This window comes from Petromyzon marinus, chromosome 52 (assembly GCF_048934315.1).
Source record: "Petromyzon marinus isolate PM22_M1 ecotype Great Lakes invasive population chromosome 52, UKy_Petmar_22M1.pri1.0, whole genome shotgun sequence".
NCBI lineage: Eukaryota > Metazoa > Chordata > Hyperoartia > Petromyzontiformes > Petromyzontidae > Petromyzon > Petromyzon marinus.
The window spans coordinates 5,794,972-5,808,726 of record NC_133718.1 but is presented as its reverse complement, the minus strand read 5'-3'; the positions used below and the strand labels follow the sequence as shown (position 1 = coordinate 5,808,726).

At 50.7% G+C, this 13,755-nt stretch overlaps 1 protein-coding gene across 2 annotated transcripts in view; it reads left to right on the top strand.

Annotated features, from left to right (window-relative positions):
• Positions 1-13,755, top strand: part of LOC116953599 (insulin-like growth factor 1 receptor) — a 115,348-nt gene that overhangs the window by 94,010 nt on the left and 7,583 nt on the right. For both annotated transcript variants that reach the window (XM_032973938.2, XM_032973937.2), the window contains 7 exons: positions 660-827; positions 1,414-1,645; positions 4,256-4,563; positions 5,479-5,615; positions 7,909-8,071; positions 10,237-10,339; positions 11,630-11,700. In XM_032973938.2, the coding sequence (XP_032829829.2) occupies positions 660-827; positions 1,414-1,645; positions 4,256-4,563; positions 5,479-5,615; positions 7,909-8,071; positions 10,237-10,339; positions 11,630-11,700 (1,182 nt within the window). The remainder of the gene's footprint in view (positions 1-659; positions 828-1,413; positions 1,646-4,255; positions 4,564-5,478; positions 5,616-7,908; positions 8,072-10,236; positions 10,340-11,629; positions 11,701-13,755) is intronic.

Below are 13,755 nucleotides of genomic sequence, written 5' to 3'. Positions count from 1 at the left end.
TGATTCTCACCTTTTTTGGAAATGTGATGAATTGTCACGGACTCACTGTCAGCGTCCAAGAATCGTGCTGTGATGTTTGCCACGGTGTTACTCGATCGTATAATTTACATGTAGTTTGCATAAAATGCACATAATCTCTTCCCGGGCAGCACGATTCTACGCGCGTATCTTGAGCGTGTTTTTTTTTATTCAGTGGATCCACGCATCGTTCGGTGCTAAATCCGTGCCGCCCTTACCAGACTGAACTTGTGATTGTCCGGTCCGCCGTTGGACTTGCTGCGCTTCCCTCTACCCACGCGGATTTTTCGCGGCTGCGTTGCACGGCTCTCCTCCGCCGTCTGTCGGTGGCAAGATGTTAACTGCCTCGCCTGGTATGAAGGAGGTCGTGGGTTCGATCCCGACCCTGACGCCTGCTCTATATTTGGATTTTTCACGTCTCTCTCTCCCCGTGGTCGCGTGTATTTTTCTCCGCACCTAGAATCAACGTGCGTTCAGAGTGTTTGGCTGCTGTACATTTCCACGTGATGAGCCACTTTGCTGAGCTTATCATATGAATAAGAGCTACGTAGCTCTTATTCTCGAAAATAGTTTTAGCTTTAACATGCGCGCCGTTAACTTGACGTCATCATCTCCCCCCCCCCGTCCGCCCTCCGACGCAGCGCCCTCGACGCCGCAGGATGTCTTCTCGGTGTCAAACTCCTCGTCGCAGCTGCTGGTGAAGTGGCGCCCGCCGGCGTTCCCCAACGGCAACGTGACCTCCTACGTGGTGCGCTGGCAGCAGCAGGCCGAGAACACAGAGCTCTACGAGTTCGACTACTGCCTGCCCGGTACGTGCGGCGGCGTCGGAGCCTTCCCGCCACCGGGGGGGTGGGTGGTGGGGGGGGGGGTTTGTTGATAATCAATCTCTCCGGGGTCACTCTTGTGAATGAGTCTCGTACTCGTCTGTATGTCAAAAAAAAAATAACTTGCCTGGTATACAAGAGGTCGTGGGCTCCATTCCGACCCCGATGTCTGTGTATTTGGAGTTTACATGTTTTCTCTGTGGTCGAGTGGATTTTTCTCCGGATCCTCCAGCTTTTCCCTCCACATTTAGAATCAACATGCGTTCATTATTTGGCATCACGTTTTTCGAGTGTTTAACTGCTCTAAATTTCCACGCGATAAGCCACTTTGTTGTTGGGCTATCGTTTATTGCCTGGTCGCTTCTGAAAAAGAGCTATACAGCTCAGTTGGACTTACCTGGTAGAATACAAAAGTATGTTTATCGTTCATAGTTCATCCACGAGTATCGACAAACATTCTAGCGAAACAAAGCCTCTGGTGTGCGGCTCACACGGGGCAAGGGGGGGGGGCTGGGGGTGGGAGGGCCGCGCGGGGGATCTTCGTCATCTTTGACCTTTGCGCGCGTCCCAGGCCTGAAGGTGCCGACTCGGGACCACGCGTCGGGGACGATCGACGAGGGCGTGCGGCCCAACGGCACGGACGGCGCCGACGGCCGCGGCGGCGGCGGCGGCGGCGGTGGCGGCGGCGACGAGTCGACGTGCGCGCGGCCCAAGCAGGAGGCGGAGCTGGATCGGGAGAAGGAGCACGCGGCCTTCCAGAAGGCCTTCGAGAACTTCCTGCACAATTGGATCTTCGTGCCCAGGTTGGTTTTCTTCCGCCACCCCACCCCCCCCCCTCCTCACCGGCCGCCCCCCCCCCCCAACCCCTCCGCCCAACGCCGACGGTAGCGGAGGCCCGAGGGTTTTCTGAGAATCGCGCGGGAGCGAGATGTGGCGCGCGGGCGCGTGTGGTCACGTGACCCGACTCCCGCCGCCACCCATCTCTCCGCCCCGCCAACCGCTCCTCGGCCGAGTGTCGTCGAGGAAAAACCCCAACAGCGGGTCTGGCGCCTTTCCCACCTGCCTGTCCGTCCCAACACCCCCCCCCCCAACCCCGGCCTAGCGTTCTCCGCTCCTTGTGTGCCCTCCTGTGGCTTGAGCGCAGAAGTGCTGTAGTTTTTTTTTCCTTTCCGCAATCCGTTTTGACTTCCTCCGCGTGTTTTGTTTTCGGGTCGTGCCGCGTGCTGTTCGGCACGACGTCCCACTCTTCGCTCCACGCGCCGTGTTCCTGAAGAAGCATGTGGGGGCGAAACATCGGACGTCGCGCCGAACAACGTGCGATATTACCCCGAAAGCACAGTGGGGCGGGGGGGGTGGAGACTTGCATGGCAGCGCAACCGCTATGTGCGTAGCAACTTGGTTTTTGCTGAATGTTGCCAAAAGATATGTCCTTGTTTCTTCATGTAGCAAGATTAATGTCAGTTGTCTGTGATAATTAGTTGCCTGGTTAGCGAGTGACGTTATAGGGATTTATTTCCAGGTATGGCCACCGCAGAAAAAACACATTTCAATAATGTAAGCACCTTTCATCACGCCCGGGAAATATTCAATCAAGTGATATTTTGTTTTGCTTTGTGCACGCCCACGTAATTTTTTTATTCAACTTCAGTGTAAAAATTCTCCTAATCGGTCTCCGTACACAGGTAACAGCTCTAAATGTGTGAGCGAAGATGTTGGCGCGACTGCACAGGCAGTTTTGGAACCTTGCCACGGACTTGCTTAGCGATGCTGAGCCATATGCGTTAGGCTTCTTGGGTGGTTAGACGAAAGGCGGTAAGATAGCCTCTTGCATCGATACCAATTGCACGTCCGAACTGAACCAGTGCAAGGTGCAATCGCTGTAGCCAGAACCGCGATGATACGCTGACCTCGCGAGATGTCTGTATCGTGATCGTGCGAAAAAAGCCTGTGGGGTTGACATCATTCGGTCAACTCAAACACGGCGTCGCCGCATTGTCCACACGCGTCCCAACTCGATCGTCGCATGTTGACGTCGGCGGTACTGCCCCTAGCCTGACTTGGATGCGTCAGTGAAAAAATAAGTATTCGACACAATGTTGGAGCCGGTCGGTGCCACCCGGAGCGAACACTTTTAAATCTAGATTGAAAACTAATTTTGAAAGAGGGGGAACAGAGTCGTGGTTAAGCTTCTACGTTGAAAACTCAATGGCTTTATAGAGCCGCTTTTTGTTCATTTAGTTTGTTGTCCTTCCACGCGCAACCTACGATGAGCACGGTTGGCTATGTACGGTGCGAAAGAAGTTCAACATGCATGGGTAGGTGGCAGCGTGTGGCCATGCTGCCACCCACTGGTCACTAAGTGAATGTCAACAATTAGCAGTTCCCGTTCGGGTCACGGAGCGTGATGCAGAGAAGAGTTCTTGGGGCGGGCACTGTGTGCCCTGTATGTCTGCCACTACTACTTAAACTATTTATGGAAATAAACTTTGTTTTATTTCACCCTGTAAGGCGCACTGAGCTATGTAGCTCGTTTCCGGAAGCAACCTGGCCACAATTGATAGCTCGACGCCATGTGGAAATTTATAGTGGCAGGGTAAAAACATTTTTTTACAGTGGCTGGGTAAAACCAGGAGGACCTGGAGAAAAATCCACGTGACCACGGGGAGAGAGAGACATGCAAACTCCAAATATACAGCAGGCGTCAGGGTCAGGATCGAACCCACGACCCCCTGTATATCAGGCGAGGTAGTTAACATCTCCCCCTCCTGACTTTCCCCATCCACTACCCATGAGTCTCACTGGTTTCTCAGCTTCTCTGAGCAAGCTGCAAGACCCTACATTCTCTCGCGAATGTCTCATCTTATCTTATATAGATTTACATGGCTCCTTATTCCAAGGAAAATTACAGCAATTTTATAATTGTACATGATGATTGTGTTTGAGATAAGGAGTGGGGTTATTAAAAAGCATTGTCAGGACAGGGTCCAGGAAGTCAGAATGGTGAGCTGAAGAATAATAATAGGCGCATCATTAAAAGCTTTTTCACGCGACATTCGAATTTGTTTGGCTGCGTTGGGTGGTAGAGAGTTCTGAGAACGCAAAACCTGGTCAGCTCATGAAGTGGCTTAACCCACAAATCACTTATAAATCATAATATTGTTTCCAAAAACCTACCTGGTGAGTTTCACACCATAGGCTTTCGCTACCAAATATCCATAATTGAGTTTTTTTTGGTTAGATTGCGTAACCTACCTTATGTACGTATGTTGAACTTCTTTCGCACCGTATGTAGGAGGTGCTGGTGCTAATTCGGTGCTAATCGACCGCGCGATCATGATGACGTAAAGTTAACGGTGTCCGTTACAAACCCCCCCCCCCCCCCCCCCCCCGCCTTCTGTCTCCGCCGCTCCCAGGCCGTCGCGGCGCCGCAGGGACGTGTCCAGCGGCGGCGAGGGCACGGTCGCCGGCGACGCCAAAGTCACGATCGCCCCGTCCAACAGCACGGCGGGCACGGCCCGCCCGCCGCTCGCCCCCACCGAGAGCCACGAGCCGAAGAGTTTCCCCGTCGGGCAGAAGAGCGTGCACGTGCACGACCGCACCGTCATCTCGGGCCTGCAGCACTTCACGCTGTACCTCGTCAACGTGCAGACCTGCAACCACGAGGCGGAGCGCGTTGGCTGCAGCACGCCAAGCTACGTCTTCGCCAGGACCATGCCCGAAGGTGGGTGCCGCCCACCCCCCCCCCCCCCCCCCGCCGCCAGCGGTTGTGCCCTGGAACGAAATTGTTGACCGAAATACTTTTGTCGCCAATAAAAAAAAATCAAATTTTTTTTTTCCGTGTCGCTATCCGCAGGGAGGAAGTTGCTTTCAACCGCAGCGGCTTGTTTTGATTTAATTCCACCCGACGATGACTACGACCGCCGACCGAAAAGCGTGTTCAGTAGCAGCCTTCGAACTTTCCGATTTGACGCCAAAGTCAGAAAGACGGCGTTAAAAAGTTGAAAGACGGCACGGGGAATGAGCGGTAAACGGCTCTTAGGAGGATCGGAAATGCTTGCAGACAGCCCTGAAGCCATTTCTTCGGAATCCTATGAATTTCAGGAATCCCACTTTTGCCGTTAACTGTGAACCCGACTTAAATGCTTCAGATGGGCAGTTGTTACTCGCGTAACATAACTAGAGAGCAGATTTATAGCAGTCGTCACGGACTATTTTTTCTGCTCCTTTTTTTCTTGTTTAAAAAAAAAAACAATAAGTTGCCCAAATCTGGACAAACCCGATTGCTGCCCTGCCTGGTGCCATAGCTGTTATTGCAACTTCCAATCAGATCTCCAAAACAAGCGTCCGCGTGACTACCCGAAATTGCTCTCTCTGTGGGACCAGCCGTTGTTTATGAAACGCACATTTGAACGCACTCTCACACTGGTTAGACCAGAGGACTCCATCGCTCGATGGGATTGTACCGAGTTGTGGGGTTGTCGGTAGCGACGGTGCCTTGATTCCCCGATTCAAAGCCAACAGAACTTCGGTTTCGCGATGGCCGATCCCGCGCCACCAGAGTTGCCGCCGTTGCTCATGACATTAAAATGCCGTGGCTTGGCCGGTGGCCGTTTCGTTTCTCGTCGTCGCGTTACAGCCGGCGCGGACGACATCGTGGGTCCCGTCACGTACAAGATCGCCGAGGACGGCGGGGTGCAGCTGATGTGGGCCGAACCCGAGAGGCCCAACGGACTCATCCTGCTCTACGAAGTTCTCTACCGCCGTGACCAGGAGGCAAGTCGCAACTCAACGACGCCGTCCCTCTCCGTCAGAAACGTCCGGCGAACTCCCCCTCGCCCCGCCCCCCCCCCCCCCCCCGGTTCTCCTCCTCCCCTCCCCCTGTCCCTTTTTCTTCCCCAAGTATGTTAGTTATATTCTTGGTTCTTTCGGTAAAGTCACGTAGAAGGGAAACAATAAAATAATTTTAAAAAAGCAAGCTAACCGCCACTTTTTTCTAATTTTCTTGTTCTGGTTTTCACACCTGATGATGATTGCTTGTGTTGCAGTCGAAACGTCGAGAGAATATTGTTTTATATTTTTATTATTTTATTGTTTCCCTTCTACGTGACTTTACCGAAAGAACCAAGAATATGAATCCCTGCAGTCACGACAGCTTTAAATCAATATGTTAGTTATCTTCCGTGGCTCCGTGGCTACGTGGGCTGACGTCCCACTCGCACATAACACTGACGAGCATGTGTATTCGTTTCTTGCATATCTGGCGCTCTGATTGTACGACAGTCACGGCTAAAAGCATTGGATTAATAAATAAAGTTATCTTACCCCTTGCCGCTTTACCCCTTTCCCCTCCCCATATAAACATTCATGTCCCCCCCTGCACGTGGTCCCCACCTGGGTTGGGGGAGTGAGCCCAATTTAAACTAAAACCTCAAACTATTTTGTATTTCACCAGGTTAGGGCTCACTGAGCTGTATAGCTCTTTTTCAGAAGCGACCTGGCCACAGATGATAGCTCGACCGAGTGGCTTATCATCATCACGTGGAAATTGATAGCAGCAGCCAAATACTCTAAATGCACGCTGATTTTAAATATGGAGGGAAAAACCGGAGGGCCCGGTGAAAAGTGCACATGGTCACGGGAAGAGATATATGCAAACTATAAATATACAACATTTCTCGAAGACGATGGTACTTTGCAAACCCACTGGCTATCAACAAAGATTAGTTCATGAAGCCATCCATATATACAGACACAATTTTAACCGAGAATATGGGTACAAACGGAGCAATCATTGGAAGGACGTTATCATCCAGTTTAAATCATAACTGGCTGCCATGTTCCCATCCTACCACCTTCCGATGTTAGTTGTTCATTAACAAGTTCACACTAACACAGCCACTTCACGCGCCAACCTTGAGATTGCTGCTCTGCGATCTCCCATTAACATGCGAATCTCTCACATTAACATAGCCACCTCAGCGCACTCGCCGTGGAGGCCGCTCACCGATCTTACATTGACATGCTAATTTTTATTTGGCAGCCCTTTAATTGGTGGAAAACCCACCACCGTCGCGGTCGCCACCCACCACTCACATTAACATTAGCTGCCCCGCCCATGCTGCTGACATTTGGGCTACGCCCATTTAAAACCTTTATAAACAGTTTGCCTTTAGAAGCTAACCCCCTTTTCCTAATGACGATCGCTTGTGTTGCGATCGAAACGTCGTAGTTTTTTGTTATTTTCTTTGAAACTATCTACGCGACTTTACCGAAAGACCCAAAGAATGTACAGCAGGCGTCAGGGTCGGGATCGAACCCACGGCCTCCTGCATACCAGGCGAGGTAGTTAACTTCGCTCAGCCCTGTTGCGCCGAAATTGGGTTTGCTGTTCGCGGACTTTCTGCTCCTCCCCCCACCGCCCCCATTTTGCGATTGGCGTATTGTACCGAGCTGGCGTTGAGTTGCAATAAAACAAAAGACGTCTGGCGAAGCTGCCCAACTCGTGGGCCCGGTGCGGCCCAACGGTTAAGGGGCGCTCGAGCTGACGACGCTTTCGCCGTGTCAACTTGGCATCGTGAACTACAGAGAGACGTGTGCAAGGGTGGAGATTCAGCCCTGGAGTTATTTGCGCGCCACTGCCGGTGGAAGGGGCAGCTCTCGCGAGCCCCTCTAAGAGAGCATTTTTGCTGAATCTTCCATGCCGGCCAGACACACCTTTTGAAGATGTGGGAGGAAGACACACTTCATGCCGGCCAGACACACCTTTTGAAGATGTGGGAGGAAGACACACTTCACCCGACCACACGGGGACTCGGTGGACTGGCGTGGGGAGGTTTGAGATAATTCGTTTAAACTCCAGTGCGGGGGAGGTGGAATCGAACCGGCGACCTCTGGATTGCAAGTCCAGTGCGCTGACCGTCTGCGGTAGCATCATTTACTAAAAACACGCACAAGGTAGCACTTGATGCTTTGAGATGATTCACAGCATTGCAAGGATGCAAGTCTGCAATCCCAGTCGCAGCCAACACTTTTTTTAACGTAAGAAAAATGTATTTTATCCTCGCAGCCGGAAAACCCCAAGTGCGTCTCCCGGTCCCAGTACCAAAAGGTGGGCGGCTGCAAGATGTTCCTGCCCATCCCCGGGAAGTACACGGCCAAAGTCCGTGCAACGTCGCTGGCCGGCAACGGCTCGTGGACCGAGCCCATCACCTTCACCATCTCCGACCACAGTGAGTGGTGGGGTCGTCGCGGCACGATTTGCAGATCACAGTGGATTCGGTTAAGTGTCTCGATAGAACCGCCTTCTTCTCCAGCCGTACCAGCAAAAAACTGGGGCGCGCGCATGACCATTTGGTTGTTGGTCTTTTTTTTTCCCGAAACACAACGAGAGAATCGTTTTCTTTGGTTCTTTCGGTAAAGTCACGTAGAATGAGAATAAAATAATAAATTAATAAAATAAAATAACACAATAAAATTCTCACGACGTTTCGGCCACTTGTGTTGTGGCCGAAACGTCGTGAGAATTTTATTGTGTTATTTTATTAATTTATTATTTTATTTTCATTCTACGTGACTTTACCGAAAGAACCAAAGAAGATGAATCCTTGCAGTCACGAAAGCTTTAAATCGAAAAATGAGAGAATCGTTCTTAAGCAGAGGAGAGAGAGGAAGTTTTGTTGAGCCCTGGGCTTGGAACAGGGGACACGTGGGGTGGTGGTGGAGGGCAGGGGGGGAGCGGTGTCAGTGGCACGGTGGGCTGGGACAAAGCAGATCAAGGTAACGGGGACAGCAGAGGAGAATGATCAACCTCCCACTGAGCAGAGGTTGACTGCAGTCACACCGTCATCAGGACGAGATGTCCTGCATCCGTGCGGTCGCCTGCACCTCCTCCCTCCTCCCCCCTCCCCCCGGGGTCACCTGGTATAAGCACAGGGCGCCTACGTGTGCGTTTAAACTGCTGGGGGACACATCGGTGGGTTTTCCGGGATTTAGCACTCTGCTTGGGGTTCACGGACCGTATAACACCAAAGGTGCTAACGGGTTCGCTTTGAGGGCACGCGTTTTGCTCTTGGTTGCAATCCATCAACGTTGATGTGAGTGCCAATCCTATTCAGAGATGGATGGATGTATGAAAAACAATAGGTTTTTACCCTTTTTGGCAATAGCACAGCAGGTGTTAGATGTTCAGACACCAAATATATCAACCTTTTTGCAAGGTATAAAGTCTGCGTTAACCACATGTACTTGTGGTGATCAGGCAAACAAACACGCTCTGATAGTATATGGCACTGTCTTTGAAACTGATTGGCCCACGCCAGTGTCAGCCTTCTCTATGGCCTTGTCTCACCAGTGTCAGACCAGAGAACGCAAACAGGCGAACGGTACAAAAACAATGCAAGTATCAGAGGATTTGTAGCTCGGGTTGGGCAGTTGAGACTGGCACCAAGGTCCCATAGATATAGCCATGTCTGTTGAACTTGTTTAAAACCGTAAGTAGCCAACCGTGCTCATCGGAGGTCCGAGAGATAAATGTGGAAATAGTCTCATAGGTTTATGGCTTTGTTCGGTAAATTCCCACACTATGACCGAGGATTTTCCCGGCTTTGCCGGATAGTGACCCCGGCCACAGGAGTGCATGCTCCCAAGTTTGGTCAGTGCGCCTAATTGAACGATCTGCGTTCCAAGAACTTCTCATAATATCCATCGTCGACGCTCTGCACATCGCAGGCTGCGGCGTTTGTCTAACCCCTTAAGACGTAATGCTGTTGACATCTGGATCGGTGAAATGCACACGCTCACCCACTTCGGGCATGTGCCCGTTGCTCATTTGTTTATGCCGGCATGCCCGAAGTTCCCATTTTACACCATATGTCAGCAGCATGGGCGGGGCAGCTAATGTTAATCCAATGGATAAATTGGGGAGTGAAATTTGGTGATTAGAGTAATAATAATGTACCGCTGATTTGTCAGTCCACTGTTGGATGATGGCCTCCCCCCTCCCAGTGTTGGTCAAGGGTGTTGTTTGACCGTACTTTACTATGCTGGTTACTGCTGGTTGATGAAGTGGGGAGGCCCAAGGCACAATTCGTATTTCACTCGCCACTAAACAAAAACTAAACAACATTTTTTTCATCAGGTATTATCATTATATTCTTTGTATCAAACATGTAACATTACTGTGACATTCACGTAGCGTCAAAAGTGGCTGCGAACCCTTAAGGACTCAAATGGGTGTGGCACCCATCGGCATCCTGAGCGAGTGGGTGGACATTCCACATTCCTGCGGCAGAGACCAATCTGTCCAGGAGTAAACACGATCTTCACGATTTCCATGACGGCGTTTCGGCGTTTCGGTGTCGCGGGGCGAAACGCGTTTGTTCATTCGTTGCGCCAGGTTACAACAGCAACGACGTGGTGGTGCCGGTGGTGGTGACGCTGACGATTGTGGTGATCGCAGGCATCGTCCTCTTCGCCCTGGTGTTTGTGTTTCGGAAGAGGTGAGCGAAAACGGGCCGTGCCGTTATTTCTTACGAGCCACGTGAGTGTCGTCGAGCGTGTAACTGTGGCCTACGACTGCCGCACCAAAGACCTGCGCGTGACTGACTGCGGAGAGAGAGCGAGTGCGGGCCGCCGCCCGGGAAAACCAGGTGGTGAGATGTTAACTACCTCACTTGGTATACAGGAGGTCGTGGGTTCGATCCCGGTCCTGCCGGTGTTTGCGTGTTCTCTCTCTCTCTCTCCCCGTGGTTGTTTGGATTTTTCTCCTCCACATTTAGAATTTGCATTTGGAATCGATGTGCATTTTAGACTATTTGGCTGCCACTATAAATGTCCATGTGATGAGCCACTTCGTTGGGCTATCATTTGTGGCCAGGCCACTTCTGAAAAATAGCTACATATCTAAGAGGACCTTACCCGGTAAAATATATATTTATAAATAACGCGCGAACATGGCCTCTGCGTTTACGCACGCAAACGTACGTTTATGTACTCAAATGTTTTTTTTTATGACACAAACAGCCTTATTGCCGTGTGCCTTAATAAAAGCGTCATCTTGGTAGGTGCGCTGGATTGTAGTAGATGCTTTCCAAACAAATGGTGCACGAGGCAGCTGCCTACTGAGTGGCGCACACAGCGCACGCACAGGGTTGTCCCACGTCTGACCACTTCGCCGCATCGGAGGGAATTTAAGCCGCGTATTATCGCGGATTTTGGGTAGATGTAGGTTTTTTTTTACGCATGTACAGCGTGAAATCGCACGCGCGGCCCGAACCCGGGTCAAGCGTGCGAAACCTGTACACGACCACCTAGGTTTGTACGGTTGTGGCACTTGGCGCAGCTCTTGGATTTGATTAGAGCCATTGATTTCGCCCTGCAATTGAGGGAGACCGTGTAGCTGTAACTGCTCCTGGGAAAGCTCCGCATGCCCGTGGAGCGAAACGTCGGACATCGTGCCGAACAACACGCGGTGCAACCCGAAAGCGCGTCAGGAGAGTGTCATGTTAGGTTCAGTTCTTAACTCGAGTGGGTCTTTCAATATTGCACATTGTTGATTTGAAGCCTTCGTGACTGCAGGAATCCACGCTCCTTGGTTCTTTCGGCAAAGTCGTCACGTAGGCACCTGATGACGGTCGCTTGTGTTGCGCCCGAAACGTCGTGATTTATTTTATTTTATACCTACGTGACTTTACCGAAAGAACCAAAGAGTATTGCGCATTGTCTTTGGGGTACTTCTTGCTACTTGCCATTTGTCCCTGAATTGTTCTCTGGTGCTCACTTTTTCGCAGGAACAATGCCGATGTTCCCCTCGGCAGACTCTACACGTCCGACAATCCGGAGTATGTCAGCGCCAACGAAAGTAAGTCATCTTCAAAAGATCTGGAATACGTTTTTTTCTTCTTCCGGCACGTGATTCTTTTTTGAAGGCGCGGTCGGCAGTTAAGTCAAGAAAGTCCAGTGATTTTTCTTTCGCAAATGAGCATTGAGGGCTAAAAGTCTCTCGGAGAACTGCTGTTTGGACCCGCCCCCTCCCCCCCACAAAGTGGTATTCGTTTTATTAACAACGGAAGGGATAATAATAGGGTTTTTCCCCTTTTTTCTGGCAACACAATACCTGCAGTCATCTGGTCGAGCACCAATTGGGTCGAGGCTCAAAAGAAAGCCGTCCCTTGGTGTGGACCAATCAGTTTCAAGGACAATGCATGTATTATCATAGTATGTTTTTTGTTTGCATTTTGACCGCAGGTATTGTGGTTAATGCCGACATGATTCCTCGTGAAAAGGTTTCAGTTATGTTGCCAGAAAAAAGGGGAAAAACCCTATTATTACATTTTGGTACTGGCAAAGGAGGTCTAATGAAACGGAAGGGATGATCATCCGAGTCAACCGCGAAACGCTGGCAATCTGGCGACACCTGAAACTGCCTCCGATTGATTGACTGCCTTTGCTTGGACACATTTACCCGGCGGGGGAATTTAAAGACACTTGCCTCGTTGTTCCAATTCCAGCGCAATACCGATTGCGCAACAGCTGCTTTTTGGTGAAATTTCTTTATGGCTTCGTATCAAGTTAAAATAACAATGAGGCATTAAGATGAATGAACATTTTGTTGCATTTGCGAACGATAATTTCAAACTGGCCTGTGAGGTAATGTGCACCTCCGTTTAGCACGGTTGCTTGCGTACGGTGCGAAAAAATAAGGTTTACGTACATACAAGGTACAACCTGAATGGAATTAACCAAGTGCTTATAAATGTTCTTTGCCCGAGAGAGCAACTTGTGTCAAAATGGCAACTCCGGTCACTCAGAGTGTGCGCGCGTGGGCTAATGAAATAATTTAGCGGCCTAAAGCCACCTGTGCTGTCCTCGTGTTAGGAGTTGCGACTCGGTGACGGCACCAACGGGGGGGGGGGGGGGGGGCCCTCTTTGCCCCCGACCAAAGGTGAACCGAATACGCGAGCGCTGCGTCGTCGGATCGCGCGCACGTTCCGTGCAAACGCCGCGGCCGATGTTTGCCCCTCGCAACTTTGGGAGCGAAATCGCCGGGGCGTACGAAACACCTGTGGAATACGCGCGCGGTAGAACGGGCAAGCTGCGGCGATAGAACGAAGACGGTTTACCGACGCCCGTCGCTTCGTCGTCGGCTTAAAAGAACGAAGACGGTTTTAACACGTGTAAGGGCTTTCGTGACCAATATTATACCATAATAGAGGGGTTTTTTTTTTTGGGTTAGATCACGAAAATATAAATGCGTCGTTAAACCCGCCGCCACCCAACACAGCCAAGTGAGTAAGGTTTGTCACGTGAACCAAATGAGGCCAATTTGTTGCTGGTTCAGCACACCCGGTGTGTTGGGAGATTAAACCCACAACAACATTTACCATTCGGGTGCCGTGACATTCCGCTGGTAATTTTTCCCAGCCTCATCGGGCGACGGCCCGAGTTGCGGAGAAATCTTCCTCTGGTTTCGGTCTTAAATAGCGCCGGGGGCATAAATGCGATGCCGTCACTTGTGAGCCAATCCGGTGTCGTCAACGCGTGGGGGTTTTTTTTCGCAGACAGCGCTATGATCCGCGATTGATTTTCCTGCTCGTTACGCGGCCCCAGCACTGAAATCGATCGCGATTCCTTGCTGCGCAGCCCGCGGCTGCGCGTGCTCCCCCGAGGCTTTTTCACGAATTATATTTTAAGTTGCCTGGTGTTTTTAGCCGAACGTTTTGGTTTGATATTTAAGAGCCATTTTGGGGAAAAAAGTGAACTGGTGTTGCTCAACTTAATTGCAACTCTTTTTTTTTCTCCTTTTGATTGCTTGGGAATTCCAAAGTGACGGTTATTAATAATTTTTTTGAAATGGTTATCTTAGCCATTCCATCTGAAGTCACTCGGAAAACAAACTTTTGGTCTGAGAGGGCTC